Here is a 21,521-nt window from a genome sequence, read left to right as displayed (position 1 = left end):
CCACACAATGTTAGTTACAAAAAGAGGGTGGTAGGCTGGGTTTAATCTGCTTTTGCTATAAAAGTTTGATTTATTCTATTGTTAATCATTTAATGACCTTCAGTTAGTCTTTAATAATTCTTAAAGTAATTATTTTTCAATCAAAAACTAAGTTTGTGCATTTTTTTAAAAAAAGGAATCTGTTTACAAGAACAGTGAAAAAAAAATAAAAGCTTGCATTTAATACTAATGTCCTTTAAATAGACTTTAAAGAAAAATTTTCCATGAACAGATTCCATCTAGGCCCTGAAGGGTGAAATCTGGGTCAAAGTGAAGAACAAAGTCCATAAAGGTTTTACAGGAATAAGAGGAAAAATCTACCTAAGTCTTTCCTCTCTGACCTTTCCTCCCTTCCAAAGCTTTTGGTTTGGGTTCATGGTAGTTTATCTTCCTGCACAGCTCAGGGCTAGAATGGCTTCATGGATGCTTCAGAGTCCAGAGTGCTAGCAATTGCACGATGAAACCACCACAGCATGGATATTTCATAACCAGATGTTTATTGCATTGCTTAATATCTATTGACATTGAGTTACTTGTAACTATTCTAAGCTTCAGTTAAAAAAAAATGTTTGTCTCTTAACAAACTGATATTCTTTTTTTTTTTTTTTTCTAATTTATTTTTTTGCTAGTTTAAAAAATTGTTTTCTTTTTCTTTATGGGGGATTAGTGGTTTACAGTTGACAATAAAATGCAGTAATTGTGGGAACTGGGCAGTAGCGCAGTGGGTTAAGCACATGTGGCGCAAAGGCCAAGGACCGGCATAAAGATCTCAGTTTGAGCCCCTGGCTCCCCACTGCAGGGGAGTTGCCTCACAGGCTGTGGTGAAGCAGGTCTGCAGGTGTCTGTCTTTCTCTCCCCCTCTCTGTCTTCCCCTCCTTTCTCCATTTCTCTCTCTCCTATCCAACAACGACGACAATAATAATAACTACAACAATAAAACAACAAGGGCAACAAAAGGGAATAAATAAATAATTAAAAAGAAATACAGTAATTGTTACAAATGTAACATTTCTTAGTTTTCCATATAACACTCTAACCCTCCACCTTGGTCCTCCTCTGCCATCATATCCCAGGTCTTGAACACTCCCCTTCCCCCCTACCAAAGTCTTTTACTTTGGTGCAATACACTAATTCCAGTCTATTTATTAATTTATTGGATATAGACAGCCAGAAATTGAGACAGAAAGGGGTAATAGAGAGGAAGAGAGACAGAGAGACACCTGCAATACTGCTTCACTACTCATGAAGCTTTCTCCTTGCAAATGAGAACTGGGGACTCAAACCCAGGTCCTTGTGTATTGTAACATGTTTGCTCAACCAGGTATGTCAACACCCGACCCTTGTCTTTACCTTTTAAAAAAATTATTATTACTATTATTTTGCCTTGAGGATTATAGCTGGGGCTTGGTACTTGCACTACAAATCCACTGCTCTTAGAGGCTATTTTTTCCCATTTTGTTTTTGTTTCTATTGTTGTTGTTGGATAGGACAGAGAGAAATTCAGAGAGGAGGGGAAAGCAGAGAGGGGGAGAGAAAGATTGACACTTGTAGACCTGCTTCACTCCCTGTGAAATGACCTCCTGCAGGTGGGGAGCCCAGGGGTTAAAACAGAACTCTGCAGGTAGGCTGCTGGGGACTTGAACCGAAACTCTTGCACTGGTCCTTGTGTTTTGCGCTATGTGTGCTTAAACCAGTATGCTGCCTCCCAGACCCCAAATTAATTAATTTTTAAGAAATCTTGCTTAATTTTAAGATGAGACCTAAATATGAAGCTCAGTCATAAGAATGCTTTTCACCTACTTAGGAGACAAACTTTTCATTATTGTTTATTTTTTTTCAAAATGTCTATTATTTCTTACAGTTGTTGTGCAGACCTATTTCTTTGTCAATGTAATTAACCAGATTTTACTTACAAGAAGAGTACTGTTTTCTATGTATAGTTCCTCCAAAGTAATATATAAGGATATGAATAAAATAAACAATTATAAGTGTTTTATGTAATTTTATTGGGGGGTGAATGGTTTACAGTATAGTTTCTGACAGGTGGGTACAATTTCTCATCTCCTTAACACAGGTGTCTGCAAAACACTCCTGCCTTCAACTTAGGTCCTTTTCCGTCACCATGCACTAGGACCCCAAAGCATTTTTATTAATAATGATGTTTTTTAAAAAATTTTTATTATATTTATTTATTTAATAGAGACAGACATATATCTAATGATGATTTTTATAAGTAAGCACATCATGAATGAGGCTATACTGTTCAGTTCTAGAGTCCAGCAAACTTGAGTTCTAATTGCAACCCCCTTACAAGGCAAGCTTTGTGGTCTTGGCTTGTTTCTCATCTCCTCTGGACCTCAGCTCAGTCTCATTATCTATAAAGTAGGTATAATGGCTTACCCATTTCATAGAACTGTGAGTCACATGGAATAAATACAATGAGCACATAGCACAATGTCTGCTTTGTCATAGTCTCATATATATATATAGCTTCTATTGTATGTTTTTTAAAAATATTTTTACTTATTATTGGATAGAGACAGAGAAATTGAGAGGAGTGGGGAGATAGAGAGAGAGAAAGAGAGAGAGAGAGAGAGAGACCTGCAGCCCTGCTTTCCCTCTGCAGGTAGGGACCAGGGGCTTGAACCTGGGTCCTTGTGCACTATATTGTGTGTGCTTAACTGGGTGTGCCACCACCTGGCCTCTTATTGCATGATTTATTTTGATTTCTGTCAAAACTACTTTACAGTTCCATTCATATGTGGGAAAATAGAAAATTAAAATACATGAAATTGTAAAAAAAAAGACCAAATTATCTCTACAATTTTATGTGAACTATGATGGTTATTGTGGTAGGGGAGGTCGAGGTGGCCACAAAACTTTTTATAATCTTGTAAATTATTACTAACTCACTAAATAAAAAAAATAGAAAAATGAACAAAAATTTCTGTCAAAACATAAGAAATTTGGCCATTTGCTTAGTTTTCACCATAAGACCCTAGAAGTGAACACTGCCATATCCTTGCCTTCTCATTTTTATTTGTAGTATTTTGCGTGATTCCCTACTAGCAAATAGAGCAAGATCTGACATCTGGGAACTTTTGTCACCAAATAGAATCTAGGTAGGGTGGCCATCAGCAATAGCCTGGGAATTTAAATACTTACTCTCATGGAAGCTTTCCAGTACTTTTAACCATGCAGTCTGCTTTTCATTCCATGTAATTCTACTACTCTCCTCACACATTTCTCCTAAATTTTATTGCCTTTTTTTTTTTCCTGGAACCTGAGGGACAGTGGAATGGCCAAGAAATTTCATGATACAAGTTACATGTAAATTGAATAACGCTAATTTTCCACAATTTCTTCTCTACTTTGTCCCTCATATTCTACAATCAAGAATATGAATGGAATAGTGTGTGTTTCTCTTTTTTTTTTAAAAGAGATAATGACAATAAAATTGTGTACCAAGCAATTAGAGCCACTGAAGCTGGAAAATGAAGGCCACCACCACAACAAGAAGCCCCAGAATTTTCAGCAGGAAGGAAGCTGAGGAATTGGATGCTGTGTTCAGAGTGCGTGTCTTCAGAGGCTTCAGTATTCTCTGTTTCTGGGTGAGGATGGCATTCCGGGCTCCTTCCCATTGCCCAGGCCCCTCCAGACGATACTGATAGGAGTTGCAGGGTCCAAAATAGAGTTTCACAGCCAATTTTGGATCTTTTAGCAGGAGCGGGAGGAGGTCCGGCTTTGCCCCGATCTCCAGGGCCAGCTCATCCAAGTAGTCGATGTAATATGTCTGGAGTATCTGGCTCTGGCTTTCTCCAAACCTTGAGAAAGAAGGCAGACAAAGGCAGACTTGCAACATATTCTGTGTTAGATGAGAGGTACCTGACCACTGTTGAAAGGATGAAGGGATGAGGGGCCAGGTAGTGGCACACCTGATTGAGAGCACATGCTATAATTCGCAAAGACCCAGGTTTAAGCTCCTAATCCCCAACTGCAGGAGGAAAGCTTTGGTAATGGTAAAGCAGTGCTGCAGGTGTCTCTCTTTTTCTCTCTCTCCTCACTCCCCTCGATATCTGGCTATCTCTATCCAATTAATAAATAAAGATAATAAAAATTTAAATAAATAAAAATGCAATTCTGTTTTAAAAATAAATGAAAGAATGAATGGAGGGACATGAGTTTTAAGAGATCGACAGAAAGTGTCATTTTGATCCTATCAGGTATCAGGTCTGGCTGTCAGATAAACAGCCATGAGTTTCATGGAAGTTTTAGGAATGTGCCAAGATATCTAACTAACCATGACTTCTATTTAGCTTTGACTCAGGCTGCAGTTTATGTCTCTAGGCTAGCGCAGACTAGTCATATGGCTGCAAAGATTGCCGAGATAACCGAGAGCTGAGTGGAAGGTCTTGCATAGAGGTGATTCTTTATACTTGCTTGCAGCTTATCAAGGTACTTGGTCCTGGTTTATATTTCAGATGCTTGAAAAAATGTTTGACGAGGGGGTCAGGCGGTAGCGCAGTGGGCTAAGTGCATGTGGCGCAAAGCGACGGACCAGTGTAAGGATCCCGGTTCTAGCCCCCGGCTCCCCACCTGCAGGGGAGTCGCTTCACAGGCGGTGAAGCAGGTCTGCAGGTGTCTATCTTTCTCTCCCCCTCTCTGTCTTCCCCTCCTCTCCCCATTTCTCTCTGTCCTATCCAACAACGAACAACATCAACAATGGCAATAATAATAACCACAACGAGGCTGCAACAACAAGAGCAACAAAAAGGGGAAAATGGCCTCCAGGAGCAGTGGATTCATGGTGCAGGCACCGAGCCCAGCAATAAGCCTGAAGAAAAAAAAAAAATTAAAAAAAAGTTTGACGAATCTGAATTTAGATGTGGCATTAAACCCCACTTTTTTTTTTATATAGCCATGGAGGCAGAGAGAGAGGGAGAAAGAGAGAGAGAGAGAAAGAGAGAGAGAGAATAACACTAAATCTTCTTTCAAAGCAGTGGGAGCAGACTTGGACTTGGGTTGCTGAGATGGCAAAGCAACACATTATCCAAGTGAACTTATTTCACTGGTGATAACATGTGATGAGAGGCTCCAATTCAACTTTCTAAGAGTCCATGATCATAGGAGAATCCGACTCCAGCTAACCTTCCGGAATAACTCAAGCTACTTTCATCTGCAGTGCCCTCACTCCACATTCTGTACCAAAGGGTAGGTGCCAACAAGATGTGGACTCTAAAGCGGCTTAAATGAAATGAGAGGGAAAAAATCAGTTTTATAAAATTTCTGCCTTAAGTAGCTGTTTTTAAGATTTTATTTATTTATGAGAAAGATAGGAGGAGAGAGAGAACCAGACATCACTCTGGCACATGTGCTTCCGGGGATCAAACTTGGGACCACATACTTGCAAAGCTTTATCACTGCGCCACCTCCTGGACCCAAAGTAGCTGTTTTTTGGAAAAAAATTTTTTCCAGGAATTTTAATCTTTATTCAGGAAAATTGAAGATATTTGTATGTTAGGAAGATAGAAAGAGAGAGAGAGAGAGAGAGAGAGAGAGAGAGAGAAAACGGACAGAGCTCATACTTACATGATGACCTGGACAGATAAAGAGAAGCCCACAGGTCTAGTTTTTTTTTTAAATGTATTATTTTATTGGGGGTTTAATGGCTTACATTATTGTTGTTGACACATGGCTGCAATTTTTTAAAAATTTTATTATCAAGGGAAGGGGGTGATAGGGGGAGAGACAGAGAGATACCTGCAGCACTGCTTCACCACTTGTGAAGCTTTCCCTCTGCAGATGGGGACTGGGGGCTCGAATCCACATCCTTGCACATTGTAACTTGTGTGCTCAGCCAGGTATGCCACCATCTGGCCCCAAGTAGCTGTTTTTTGAGTCCTAAACTAGTAAATTAAATATACCCAGAACAAACACATATGCATTTCTATTCTCAACCAGAGAATGAGATCCAGTGGTCTTGTTTGTAACCCAAGTATTTGTCTTTTTTTAAAAATTTTTTTTAAATGTTTATTTATTTATTTATTTTCCCTTTTGTTGCCCTTGTTTTTTTATTGTTGTTGCAGTTATTGTTGTTGTTATTGATGTTGTCGTTGTTAGATAGGACAGAGAGAAATGGAGAGAGGAGGGGGGAAGACAGAGAGGGTGAGAGAAAGACACCTGCAGATCTGCTTCACCGTTTATGAAATGACTCCCCTGCAGGTGGGGAGCTGGGGGCTCTAACTGGGATCCTTATGCCTGTCCTTGTGCTTCACACCACCTGCACTTAACCTGCTGTGCTACCCACCAACTTCCACCGCCCAACTTCCAGTATTTGTCTTTTTAAGAAAAGCTGTTTCAGGACCTTGCACATAGGTTGGATTCTATCATTTATCAATATTTATTTATTTAGAGATGGAAAGAAAAGAGAGGGGCTGCACACACATAGGGGAGAGCTATCATAGCATCACTCCACCATCCATAGAACTCCCACATAATGATGGAACTCAAGCCCAGGGTTCCATGGTCCCATGGTCCTATGCATATCAAAACATGCCCAACTGGGTGGAGTAGTTCTTTCTGGTTGTCTAGAATTTTTTCTTCCTTCTTTCCTTCTCTCTGTTCCTCTCTCTCTTTTAAATTAAAAAAATTCAAAAACAAATAAAAAATTTTAATTAATTTTTAAAAATTTATTGGATAGAGACAGCCAGAGATTGAGAGTGGAGGAGTAGATGGGGGGGGGGGGGTCGGACGGTAGCTCTGCGAGTTAAGCGCGCGTGGTGCAAAGTGCAAGGACCTGATTAAGGATCCCAGTTGGAGCACGTGGTGCAAAGCGCAAGGACCTGATTAAGGATCCCAGTTGGAGCCGGGACTCCCCACTTGCAGGGGAGTCGCTTCACAGGCGGTGAAGCAGGTCTGCAGGTGTATATCTTTCTCTCTCCCTCTCTGTCTTCCCCTCCTCTCTCCATTTCCCTCTGTCCTATCCAACAACGAATGACATCAACAACATCAATAATAACCACAACAAGGCTACAACAAGGGCAACAAAAGGGAAAAAAATGGCCTCCAAGAGCAGTGGATTCATGGTGCAGGCACCCAGCCCCAGCAATAAGCCTGGAGGCAAAAAGAAAAAGAGAGAGAGAGAGAGGGAGAGAGACAGAGAGACACCTGCAGCCCTCTTTCACCACTAGTGAAGCTGCCCCTCTATAGATGGCTCGAATTGGAGTCCTTTTGAACTTTGATGTGTGCTCAATAGGTGCGCCAACCACCCGCTCGGTCTCTCTCTCTCTCTCTACACCAGAGCTGTGCTGGAACTTTGTGCCAGTTTGATTTCATAGGTCGTACCAGAACCTCACTCTTTTTCATTTATTTATTTATTTATTTATTTATTTATTTATTTATTTTTCTAGATAGAGGGTAAGGCTCAGAGACAGAGAAACAGATAAGACAACACTGCTCCAACCCCTTTTATATGGTGCTTCTGTACAGTGACTGTGGGTTCAAACTTGAGTGCTTGTGCATGTTAAAGTGTACGTTCTACCAGGTGAACTATTTCCACACCCCATGGATTTGTACTTTTGTAATAGCTTACTATAGGATATACATTCTTTGAGAAAAATTACTCTGTATTACTTAAAAAAATCCTTACAGGTCAATTCTTTTTTCATTTCTCTTGATGATGTCTTCCATCATAGTTTGCTCTGAAGGCAAGGAACACAAGCCTAGAAAACAAAAACTTGGTTTGAGTAGTGGGTTTAGTTCAATATTATCACTGTGTCTAGTTAATTCCTACAGCTGGATTCCAGCCACATCTTGTTTTATAGCATTCAGGCTCCTGTGTTGTTGAACTGAGGGAAAAACACATACTGACTTCTATGACATGTGCTCTTGGAGTATAGGCAACAGCATGGACTTTGGAGTGGAGGGGGAGGGGAAGAGGTTGGAATAGAAAGTTGAGTCTGAGTAGCCAGAGGCTGTGTCAGGTGACTTGGGCAATAATCCGAAGAAACAAGAAGTGGTGGGAGGGTTTTCTTTAGGTTTGCTTTCTGGAAAGATTTCTTGTGCTGCTGGATTTCAGAAATGGGCTCAACGGAGTTGAATCTATAGGTTGTGAAGCAAATGTTAGAATGTAAGGGGACAGGCAGGTGGTGCACCTGGTAAAGCACATATGTTACCATGTACAAAGGCCCAGGTTCAAGTCCCCCATCCCCATTTGCATGGGGTAAGCTTCGTAAGCTACGAAAAACAGTATTGCCTCTATCATCCATCTATCTATCTATCTATCTATCTATCTATCTATCTATCTATCACCTATCTATTGCCCTTTGTCTCTCAATTTCTTTGTCTCAGTAAAATAAAAAGTAAATAGAATGTCAAAGTAAACAGGTGAGAGATTGAGTGGAGTGGTCATAGCTGAGTAGAGCAATGGGAATGGACAAATGGGTTGATAAGAAGGTACAATGTTTTTTTATGATTTCAACTCCTGTCCCTGAGTGTCACCTGAACTGCAGACACATTGAGAAGTGATTGGATCTCACTGGTTATGGCCAACCATGAGACTAAGATTCAATTAAGTCCAAATTGGAGCTCCTCATTGAATGAAGTCTTCTTGTGCAGACCTGCACTTTATTCTGCCTACTCCCATCTAGTAATAGCTCTGCTGTTCACCATTTCATTGTGCAAGTCATTTTCAGTTTCTCTCTGCTTCTTTCCCGTTCCTATGTTGAGTAAATCATGACACTATTTGGGTTTTATCCTTAACTCACTCACATTTAAATGTTGTCTCCATTTTGTCTTTTGCTTGGCTCTGGTGGCTTCATAGTTTAGCACAAATTCTTGCAGTAGTTTACTCTGGCCTCCAAGGCTCTATCTTTTCTTCCTGTCGAGCCTATCATCAATACTAGTGCTCAGACAAGTTATCAAAAATGTCAATCCATGAAGTTCTGTTCCTACTTTATGGCCCTGCATTGGGACCTTGGACTGAAGAGCTTTCTAAAATGGAGATTTTAGAGGAATACCAGAGGAGACCACCCGGACTGAAACAAGACAGGACTAGAATGACCACAGAAACCCAGTAAATCACCCGTGAGTACAAACACGCGTGGCTGGTGACAGAGAGGAGAGAGGGGCCTAAGGAGAGATTAAGTGACGGCTAACAGTTCGACAGTTTGTCAGTGGAGACACCACCTCCAGTCTGCTCCACCAACAAGGGGATAGCTGAAGGGAGGAGAGGACTCCCCAGAGACTCACCAAGTGCAACTCTGAGTCTCCATTGCTACTACCCTCAGAATCTGGAGCAGCAACAGGGAGGGACACCAGGGTACAGAGATCTAACCGGGAAACTCAGAAGACCTATACCTCGGTGGCATAGCTGAGGGGCTGTGAAAGTCTCTTTGCATAACCACTGGATTATCTCTACCACACCCTGCTTTATCTCTTGGTCAGGAGTCAGTGATTAAGCTAAGAAGCCTATTGATAGTTTAAAAGCCCTCAGGCTCCCATAGCCTACAGGGGAAAAAAAAAGAGGCTTTTACACCACTGAGCTCCAACTCAGGGATTGAAAAAACTGTTAACTTATATAAAATGGTTAAAACAACAAGAAAAAATATTGGAGACTCGAACCAGGACAAGAGTCCAGCTAAAAGTCCTCCAGAGGGTGAAGCACAAAACAATGAGTTCAACATCCAAACATTAGCTAAGGAAATAATAACAGGAGTGAGTAAAGAATTTGAAAAAATTGTAATCAGAAATGCAGGAACAACAAATGAGAATATGGAAGAAAATTCTAATTATCTCATGGTTATTAGAGAGCTGAAAGCTGAAATCGCTGAGCTAAGAAGGCAACTAGCTGAACAAGCTAAAACAGTATCAGAGCAGGGCAACAAAATAGATGAACTCCAGAAAGCAGTAGAGGGCAGAGAGAATAGAATCAATGAGGCTGAAGACAGAATTAGCAAGATTGAGGATGAATTAGAGACAACTAAAAAAGAAGTAAGAGATCTCAAAAAGAGATTAATAGATGCTGAAAACAACAACAGAGTCCTATGGGATGACTTCAAAAGAAACAATATACACATTATTGGCTTACCAGAGGAAGAAAGAGAAGGGGAGGAAGAAAGCGTTCTCCAAGTCATAATAGCTGAAAATTTCTCTAGTCTAGACAACACCAAAGACATAAAGATTCAAGAAGCCCAGAGGGTCCCAAACAGAATTAACCCAGACCTAAAGACACCAAGACATGTCATACTTAGATTGGAAAGGAATAAGGATAAAGAAAGGATCCTCAAGGCTGCAAGAGAAAAACAAAGAGTCACCTACAAAGGAAAACCCATAAGATTAGCAGCAGACTTCTCCATACAAACACTACAGGCCAGAAGAGAATGGCAAGATATCTATTGAGTGCTCAATGAGAAAGGCTTTCAGCCAAGAATACTATATCCTGCTAGATTGTCATTCAGACTAGATGTAAGCATCAAAACCTTCTCAGACAAGCAACAGTTGAAGGAAGCAACCATCACCAAGCCTGCCCTGAAAGAAGTTCTGAAAGGTCTCCTATAAACAACCAGACCACCACAAATAGGACATATATCAAAACACTCTAAAACTCTACAAGAATGGCGTTAAAATATCTTCAATCTTCGATATCAATAAATGTCAATGGCCTGAATTCACCTATTAAAAGACACAGAATAGGAAGATGGATCAGAAAACACAACCCAACAATATGTTGTCTACAGGAAACTCACCTAACGCAACAAGACAAACACAGACTTAAAGTGAAAGGATGGAAAACTATCATTCAAGCCAATGGCCCACAAAAAAGGGCAAGAACAGCTATTCTCATATCTGACATGATAGACTTTAAAATAGATAAGATTAAAAAAGATAGGAATGGACACTACTTAATGCTCAGAGGATCAGTCAATCAAGAGGCCTTAACAATTATTAATATCTATGCACCCAATGAGAAGCCATCTAAACACACCAAACTTCTACTGAAAGAGCTACAGCAATATATTAACAGTAACACAATCATAGTAGGGGACTTCAACACCCCACTATCTCAACTTGACAGATCATCCAGGAAGAAAATCAGTAAAGACATAATGGAGCTAAATGAAGAGATAGATAAACTAGAACTATTGGACATTTTCAGAGTCATTCATCCCAAGAAACTGGAATACACATTTTACTCAAATCCACATGGGTCATTCTCAAGGATAGACCATATGTTAGGCCACAAAGACAGCATCAGCCAATTCAAGAGCACTGAAATCATCCCAAGCATCTTCTCAGACCACAGTGGAATTAAACTAACACTTAACAATCAACAAAAGATTAGTAACAGTGCCAAAATATGGAAGCTCAACAGTACACTTCTTAACAACTTCTGGGTCAAAGAGGAAATCAAGGAAGAAATCAAAATGTTTCGAGAGTTCAATGAAAATGAAGACACAAGCTATCAAAATATTTGGGACACAGCTAAAGCAGTCCTAAGAGGGAAGTTCATAGCTATACAAGCACACATTAGGAAACAAGAAAAGGCACAAATAAACAGCCTGATTGCACATCTTAAAGACCTAGAAGAAGAACAACAAAGGAATCCTAAAGCAACCAGAAGGATAGAAATTAACTAAAGTTAGGGCAGAAATAAATAACATTGAGAATAGGAAAACCATACAAAAGATCAATGAAAGTAAATGTTGGTTCTTCGAAAGAGTAAACAAAATCGACAAACCTTTAGCCAGACTCACAAAACAAAAAAGGGAGAAGACCCAAATAAATCGGATAGTAAATGAAAGAGGAGAAATCACAACAGACACTGCAGAAATTCAACATATCATGCGAGGCTTCTATGAACAACTATATGCCACCAAGCTAGAGAACCTGGAAGAAATGAATGATTTCCTAGATACCTACCAACTTCCAAAACTAAGTAAAGAGGAAGTGGATAACATGAACAGGCCCATCACAGCTAATGAAATTGAAACAGTTATAAAAAAATCTTCCCAAAAATAAAAGTCCTGGACCAGATGGTTTTACAAATGAATTCTACAAAACTTTCAAAGAAGAACTAATACTTCTACTTTTAAAAGTCTTCCAGAAGATTGAAGTCACTGGAATACTCCCTGCCAGCTTCTATGAAGCCAACATCTCCCTGATACCAAAAGCAGACAGGGACACAACCAAAAAAGAAAACTACAGACCAATATCTCTGATGAACATAGATGCGAAAATATTGAACAAAATTCTAGCCAACCGGATACAGCAGTATATCAAAAAAATTGTTCATCATGACCAAATGGGGTTTATCCCAGGCATGCAAGGTTGGTTTAATATACGTAAGTCAATCAATGTGATCCACCACATCAACAAAAGCAAGACCAAAAACCACATGGTCATATCAATAGATGCAGAGAAAGCCTTTGACAAAATACAACATCCCTTTATGATCAAAACACTACAAAAAATGGGAATAGATGGAAAATTCCTGAAGAGAGTGGAGTCTATATATAGCAAACCTACAGCCAACATCATACTCAATGGTGAAAAACTGGAAGCATTTCCACTCAGATCAGGTACTAGACAGGGCTGCCCACTATCACCATTACTATTCAACATAGTGTTGGAAGTTCTTGCCATAGCAATCAGGCAGGAGCAAGGAATTAAAGGCATACAGATTGGAAGAGAAGAAGTCAAACTCTCCTTATTTGCAGATGACATGATAGTATACATGGAAAAACCTAAGGAATCCAGCAAGAAGCTTTTGGAAATCATCAGGCAATACAGTAATGTGTCAGGCTATAAAATTAACATTCAAAAGTAGTGGCATTCCTCTATACAAACACTAAGTTAGAAGAAATTGAAATCCAGAAATCAGTTCCTTTTTCTATAGCAACAAAAACAATAAAATATCTAGGAATAAACCTAACCAAAGAAGTGAAAGACTTGTATACTGAAAATTATGAGTCACTACTCAAAGAAACTGAAAAAGACACAAAGAAGTGGAAAGATATTCCATGTTCATGGGTTGGAAGAATTAACATCATCAAAATGAATATATTACCCAGAGCCATCTACAGATTTAATGCTATCCCCATCAAGATCCCAAGCACATTTTTTAGGAGAATAGAAAAAATGCTACAAATGTTTATCTGGAACCAGAAAAGACCTAGAATTGCCAAAACAATCTTGAGAAAAAAGAACAGAACCGGAGGCATCACACTCCCAGATCTCAAACTGTATTATAGGGCCATTGTCATCAAAACTGCTTGGTACTGGAACATGAACAGACACACTGACCAGTGGAATAGAATTGAGAGCCCAGAAATGAGGCCACACACGTATGGACATCTAATCTTTGACAAAGGGGCCCAGACTATTATATGGGGAAAGCAGAGTCTCTTCAACAAATGGTGTTGGAAACAATGGGTTGAAACATGCAGAAGAATGAAACTGAATCACTGTATTTCACCAAATACAAAAGTAAATTCCAAGTGGATCAAGGACTTGGATGTTAGACCAGAAACTATCAGATACTTAGAGGAAAATATTGGAAGAACTTTTTTCCGCATAAATTTTAAAGACATTTTCAATGAAACGAATCCAATTACAAGGAAGACTAAGGCAAGTATAAACCTATGGGACTACATCAAATTAAAAAGCTTCTTCACAGCAAAAGAAACCACTACCCAAATCAAGAGACCCCTCACAGAATGGGAGAAGATCTTTACATGCCATACATCAGACAAGAGTTTAATAACCAACATATATAAAGAGCTTGCCAGACTCAACAACAAGACAACAAATAACCCCATCCAAAAATGGACTTGGACAGAATATTCACCACAGAAGAGATCCAAAAGGCTGAGAAAAACATGAAAAAATGCTCCAAGTCTCTGATTGTCAGAGAAATGCAAATAAAGACAACAATAAGATATCACTTCACTCCCGTGAGAATGTCACACATCAGAAAAGGTAACAGCTGCAAATGCTGGAGAGGGTGTGGGGTCAAAGGAACCCTCCTGCACTGCTGGTGGGAATGTCAATTGGTCCAACCTCTGTGGAGAACAGTCTGGAGAACTCTCAGAAGGCTAGAAATGGACCTACCCTATGACCCTGCAATTCCCCTCCTGGGGATATATCCTAAGGAACCCAACACATCCATCCAAAAAGATCTGTGTACACATATGTTCTTGGCAGCACAATTTGTAATAGCCAAAAGCTGGAAGCAATCCAGGTGTCCAACAACAGATGAGTGGCTGAGCAAGTTGTGGTATATATACACAATGGAATACTACTCAGCTGTAAAAAATGGTGACTTCACCGTTTTCAGCCGATCTTGGCTGGACCTTGAAAAAATCATGTTGAGTGAAATAAGTCAGAAACAGAAGGATGAATACGGGATGATCTCACTCTCAGGCCGAAGTTGAAAAACAAGATTAGAAAAGAAAACACAAGTCGAACCTGAAATGTAATTGGAGTATTACACCAAAGTAAAAGACTCTGGGGTGGGTGGGTGGGGAAAACACAGGTCCATGAAAAATGATGAATGAAATAGTGGGGGTTGTATTGTTAAATGGGAATCTGGGGAATGTTATGCATGTAAAAAAAAAAAAAGAAGTAGGAACGCAAAGCAGAAATTGACTGAGTTTGGAGTATGGCACCAAAGTAAGAAAGCAGAAGTACACTAGAGTTTGCAGTGAGTACCTCCCTAATACTTCCTCTCCACTTTTCCAAGCTTTGGGTCCATGATTGCTCAACAATTTGTTTGGCTTTGTATGTTAACTCTCTTTTCAGTCACCAGGTTCCAGGTGTCATCAGGATGCCGGCCAGACTTCCCTGGATTGAAGACCCCACCAATATGTCCTGGAGCTCAGCTTCCCCAGAGACCCACCCTACTAGGGAAAGAGAGAGGCAGACTGGGAGTATGGACCGACCAGTCAATGCCCATGTTCAGCGGGGAAGCAATTACAGAAGCCAGACCTTCTACCTTCTGCAACCCACAATGACCCTGGGTCCATGCTCCCAGAGGGATAGAGAATGGGAAAGCTATTGGGGGAGGGGGTGGGATATGGAGATTGGGTGGTGGGAATTGTGTGGAGTTGTACCCCTCCTACCCTATGGTTTTGTTAATTAATCCTTTCTTAAATAAAAAATAAAAAAAAGAATAAAAAAAAAAAATGGAGATTCTAACTCCTCAGGCCAGACTTACTTCAAAATGGTCCTGAAGTGTCCACCAATCATGTCTAGGTGTTACCAGATAGGGGGAAAGTGGTCTATATTTGATACTTCAAGCTTCTTAGTATGCTTTTCCAGGTTCTTCTGTCATCGATCCTCCTGCTTCTTTAGTGCTCCCTTCATGCTTCAGTAATGTAACAGTAACTCTAGTCCTCCCAATGATTTATGATTCTCTGCTTAAGCAGCTCACTTTTCTGTACTTGAGAAACCTAGTCCTCTGGTAAGTTTCCCTTGATCACATGGCCTCCCTTTGTCCTACTTAGTGGTTGCTAAGCGCCCACCTTCTTCTTTCTAGGCACTCTATGTATACCTCTACCAAAGCCTTACCTTTATGTATTATGTTGAAATTATATATTAAATTTTTCTCTCTTCCCCCAGGTTCTAGCTCAGGACTAGGAAGTTAATGAGTTTTTACTGAACTAAATTTTAATTTGATTAATGAAATAATTTTATTTGTTGAATGCTATTAAATACTTTAGGGATCAGGAATTTAGTTGTCTTCCAAGAAGTATGAAGTACCACAGTGACATTTGGATAGAAAGCTTTCATTAGTTTTATAATGTTGTATATTGAGAGGCTTAGGCATTTGCTTAATTTGGAGTTGACTAAGGAATAGGCCCCAGGTCTCCTGGCTTACACATATTTCTGAGGTATTTATAAATGTAATGTAGATAAAACCATTAGGTTTAGATGCTTTCTTCTCATGTTCTCTCATCAGTAAATGAAAGGATATCATGTACTTAATTTTATACTGAAGTTCTCTGAATTAACCATTGTTTTAAAGGATACTCAATTTTACTGAATATTTGTCTTTTTCACTTTGTGAACTTTTCACCAATAATTTAGGTTGTTAATCTTGTGAGAGAATCCAATGTTGACAACTCTCACTTCTGCAACCTTCCTGTCTACACTACTTCTTGAGTAATTTCTACTATGTGTGACATCAAAGCCACACAACAGCCCAGTCACTTACCTTTAAAAACTCTTGTTGCCCAACGTGCTTGAAGTTCTACTGTTGGGAAAATGGAACCTAGAGGCTGAATGAGACCAATGCATGCCAGGGTTGACTTCTTCAACTGAGGAGGGAACATGTATTTATACAATGAGACCATATTATTTTCCACTTTGACAAATGAATCTTCCAGGAAGGGGAAAGAGAAAGTGTATCCTGTTGCCAAGATGATGACATCAATGGGCTCCTCCACTGTTCCATCCTCAAAGATGGCAGAAGTTTCTGTGAGCTTTTTAACTTTTGATTTCACCTTGATGACTCCATAAAGTAGACGACTTGGAAGATCATCATTTAGAATAGGTTCTTTCATAAGGTATCTGAAATACAAAGGTTATCACTTGAAAGGAGAACTTAATGAGGAGTCTTAAACTCTCCTGACATTTTATATGGTTGACACTGAGAATTAAGAGTTTTCTTGGGACTTCCAGGGTGTGTGGCCATGAAGTAACATTGACAGAAAAATCACACCTGGGAACAACCAGATAAAGCAGAAAATCACATAACAACCTGCAACATTTAAAGAAACTCACTGAGCCACAGATAGATGCAGACTGGCATATGTAAAGAGGCAGAGTACAAAATCTTGGTATAAAGGCAACCTGAAATGGGAGTTGCAGTTGGTAGGCAGCAGACAGCAGCGAGGGCAGCCAGATACCAGTGTAGTCTGAAATAGGCTACCATCTCTGGTCTTTGAGCAGCAGTTCTCTCCACACTACTTCAGTGGGAACTTACTCTGAATCAGTTCAAGGTAACACAGAAGACTACCCCCCACCCCCACAACATATAAACAGTATAGTCACAGTACCAAGTCCTGACTGAACAGCAGAAGCTACAATTAACCAAAACATGGAAAAGAACTCAACTGTCCAAACTCACCAAGATTGGGGAAAAAAAATGTCTGAGTTTGAATTCAGAAATAATTTGAATTATTTGAGTTCAGAAGTTATTTGAATTCATCTAAGTATCTGATATCTAAAGTTAGACCAGCAACTATCAGATACTTAGAGGAAATTATTGGCAGAACTCTTTTCCGCATATATTTTAAAGACATCTTCAATGAAATGAATCCAATTACAAAGAAGACTAAGGCAAGTATAAACCTATGGGACTACATCAAATTAAAAACTTCACAGCAAAAGAAACCACTACCCAAACCAAGAGACCCCTCACAGAATGGGAGAAGATCTTTACATGCCATACATCAGACAAGAGGTTAATAACCAACATATATAAAGAGCTTGCCAAAATTAACAAGACAACAAATAACCCCATCCAAAAATGGGGGAGGACAAGGACAGAATATTCACCACAGAAGAGATCCAAAAGGCTGAGAAAAACATGAAAAAATGCTCCAAGTCTCTGATTGTCAGAGAAATGCAAATAAAGACAACAATAAGATACCACTTCACTCCTGTGAGAATGCCATACATCAGAAAAAGTAACAGCAGCAAATGCTGGAGAGGGTGTGGGGTCAAAGGAACCCTCCTGCACTGCTGGTGGGAATGTCAATTGGTCCAACCTCTGTGGAAAACAGTCTGGAGAACTCTCAGAAGGCTAGAAATGGACCTACCCTATGATCCTGCAATTCCTCTCCTGGGGATATATCCTAAGGAACCCAACACATCCATCCAAAAAGATCTGTGTACACATATGTTCTTGGCAGCACAATTTGTAATAGCCAAAAACTGGAAGCAACCCAAGTGTCCAACAACAGATGAGTGGTTGAGCAAGTTGTGGTATATATATGCAATGGAATACTACTCAGCTGTAAAAAAAAAAGGTGGCTTCACCGTTTTCAGCTGATCTTGGACTGACCTTGAAAAAGTCATGTTAAGTGAAATAAGTCAGAAACAGAAGGATGAATATGGGATGATCTCACTCTCAGGCAGAAGTTGAAAAACAAGATCAGAAGAAAAAAAAACACAAGTAGAACCTGAAATGGAATTGGCATATCGCGCACCAAAGTAAAAGACTCTGGGGTGGGGGGGAGGGTGGGGGGGAGAATACAGGTTCAAGAAGGATGACAGAGGACCTAGTGGGGGTTGTATTGTTATATGGGAAACTGGGGAATGTTATGCATGTATAAACTATTGTATTTACTGTTGAATGTAAAACATTAATTCCCCAATAAAGAAATAATAAAAAAATAAATAAAAAAGAAGTTATTTGAATTCAGAAACTGAATTATGAAGTCAATTCAAGACTCCAGCCATAATATACAGACACAAATTCAAGATCTCAGAGATAATTTCACCAGAGAGCTAAAAAACACACAAAGAAAACTAAATTCTGATCATAGTTACATGATATGGAAAAACTTTCGGATGAAGTGGCCTAGTAAGTAGAATAAATCAGCTTGAGGAGATAATATCAGGGTTAGAAATAAAACAACCACATTCTCTGAGTGCAAACCTTCTGTAGTAGAAAGGTTCATGAGAAATGAAGCAATTCTCTGTGAAATAGCAGACTCTATCAGAAAAAAAAAAGTTAGCTATTGGTATACCTGAGGATAAAGATGCAGAAAAAGGATCAGAGAACATATTCAAAGAAACAATAGCGGACAAATTTTCATACCTGAGCAATGTTCAAAACATAGTCATCCAGGAAGCTGAACAAACACCCCAGCTTCTGAATCCCAAATGGCCCTCATTGTGACACATCATAATAACATCATTCAAGAACAAGGATAAGGAGAAAATACTGAAGGCTACATGGAAAGGAAAAAATCTGACATAAAGAAAGCCATTAGGCTTTCACCATATTTCTTGTTCCAAAACCCGAGATACAAGAAGGGAGTGGACTGACATAGTCACAGTATTACAAGATAAGAATTGCCAGCCATGAATATTCTATCCTGACAAGTTATCCTTCAAGGATGAAGGAGAAATTAAATCTTTCCAAACATACAGGAACTGAAAAAACTCACTACCACCAATCCTGCCTTGCAAGAATAACTGAAAGGAGTCCTACACAAAAAGAAGCAAAAGAACTCCAACTCTAAGTGATGTAATCTTTAGTAGAATAGAACTAGGGACACAAACAACAGTAACCAAAGAAGCAAATACATAGGAAAAAAGGGAGGGCAAAATGAACACGGTGATATGACCAATGTCGATGTACTGAAGTCAACAATCAAAGGCCTAGATATTAGAACAGAGATTCTAAAATTCCAGTCTTTGTCTTATTTTCACTGTAACCTGAAGGAAAAGTGTTGGGCGGAAGAGTCAGAAAAAGAGGGATGAATACTAGATGACTTCAAAAACAGTTGGAACTTGGGAGACAGAGTCAGACAAGGAGAACAGAGGGTGAAACTTGGATCAGGGGATGGTGTACTTTACCAAAGCAAGGTACTTTGGGGAAGGAATGAATGAGGGGAAGGGGACTGGAGTCTCGGTTGCAGGTCGAAAGTATTTTGCAGATACTTTTTAGGTGGAATTGGAAAATGGTAGACATGTGTAAACAATTATCCTATGAATCATTAATCCACCAATTAAAAATAATAAATGATATAGATATTGGTTAAAAAAACATTGTAATTTAAAACTAACAAATTACCTCTGGTAAAAAGTAAATATGGAGGGGGCTGGCTGTGGTGCGCTGGGTTAAGCCCACATAGTATGAAGCACAAAAAGAATTTTGGTTCATACTTCCTGAGGGGGAAATGTTAAGAGAAGGTGACCAGAGGGCTTTGAGCCTCAGTTCCACTGGGATCCAGAATGTTTGTGACAAGAAACTTTTATTTTTGTACCTCATTGAGAAAGAAGAGATTCTGGAGTACATCTGAGGAAGTCAAATACTATATATCTCACTTATATAAAGTAAAGAATAAAAAAAAGGACAACTATGGGATTATTTCACTCATAAGTGAAACACAGAGAATTGAAACACATAAATTTGAAAAAAGAAAAAAAATCTATGTGTAGAGTCAACCCATAACTATGATCATGGAAAAACTATGGTGGTTACTGATTAAGGTGGGGAAGGGAGACACAGAACTCTGATGGTGGGAGTGGTGTGGAATTATACTCTTACTAACTTATAATCTTATAAATCACTAATAAAAACAAACAAGAAAGTAGGCTCAAAGCAGTGAAGCTCCAGTGATAACAACAACAACAAAAAGAGTAAATAAATGAAATCAAACTGAAAGTACTTTACATGGGCTCATTTTAATTACTTTTCTTCCATCTACATGGTGTAAACCTTTAAGAAAAAAAATGAGGGCAATGAGTTCAAAATCCCAACATAATTAAATGTAAAAAAAAAAAGAACATATATTTATTTCTCTGAGACCAAATCGATAGTGTCATTCATTTCCTAATTCCAAATTTATTTATTTTATTATATTTTTTATTAGTGATTTAATAATGATTTACAAAATTGTAAGGTAATAGGGGTGTAATTCCATACAGTTCCCACCATCAGAGTTCTTTGTACCATCCCTTCATTGGAAACTGCATTAGTTCTCCCAAGGTCACTGACATGGGCTAATTCTATATCTATCTATACCAGTGTATATTTTCCCCCCTCATTTTTAATGGTTCTGCCTTCACTTTCTTTCTAGTTTAGCCCTATACCTACTAATACCTCTGAGTGGTTTTTTTTTTTTTTTTTTTTTTTTTTTTTCCTCTTCTCTCTCAGATAGGTGAAACCATGTCTGAAAAACACTTTGGGTCCTGGTGAATGGGGATACAGGGCCCTCTGGTTACTTCTCCTGTCACTTACTCCTCTGAGAGTATGGACCAAAATTCTTTTTGGGGTACAGAAGATGTGAGTTCTAGCTTCTGTAATTGCTTCTTCACAGGACATGGTTGTTGGCAGGTTGATCCATACCCCCAGCCTGTTTCTATCTTTCCCTAGTGGGAAAGGTGAGGTTCCAGAAAGCAAAAGTGAGGTCATCTGCTTAGGTAATCTGGATAGAATCACAGTAATATCTGAAACTTGGTGGCTGAAATGCAGTAAGATAGAAAGCAGGACAAAATGTTTGGTAAACAGGAACCATAAAGTAGGAAGAGAGCAGATGAAAGTAGGGACCCTAAGGTAGGAAGAAGCTAGGAAGTCTATTTTAGGTGTGTTCTTAGGAGCTTATGTTTTAGTAATCTTTGCTTCAGCTTGATAGCTCACATGGGGGTAGACTAGAAATACTGTCTGGGAAGATGGTGTCAGAATTGAGAGTCGAACTAGGAAGCAGGATTAGGGCAGAGAGTTCCTTGCAAACTTGAAGAAAATA

General features: G+C 39.3%; 1 protein-coding gene across 2 annotated transcripts in view; it reads right to left on the bottom strand.

Annotated features, from left to right (window-relative positions):
* Positions 1–2,021: 2,021 nt before the first annotated feature.
* Positions 2,022–21,521, bottom strand: part of FMO2 (flavin containing dimethylaniline monoxygenase 2) — a 36,249-nt gene continuing 16,749 nt past the window's right edge. For both annotated transcript variants that reach the window (XM_007525201.3, XM_060197871.1), the window contains exons 7-9: positions 16,253–16,608; positions 7,688–7,760; positions 2,022–3,863 (exon numbers count right to left, since the gene is read on the bottom strand). In XM_007525201.3, the coding sequence (XP_007525263.2) occupies positions 3,512–3,863; positions 7,688–7,760; positions 16,253–16,608 (781 nt within the window). In that variant the 3' untranslated portion in view covers positions 2,022–3,511. The remainder of the gene's footprint in view (positions 3,864–7,687; positions 7,761–16,252; positions 16,609–21,521) is intronic.

This window comes from Erinaceus europaeus, chromosome 9 (assembly GCF_950295315.1).
Source record: "Erinaceus europaeus chromosome 9, mEriEur2.1, whole genome shotgun sequence".
Lineage (NCBI taxonomy): Eukaryota > Metazoa > Chordata > Mammalia > Eulipotyphla > Erinaceidae > Erinaceus > Erinaceus europaeus.
The sequence above is the reverse complement of the archived record's forward strand: the minus strand, read 5'-3'. Positions and strand labels throughout refer to the sequence as shown.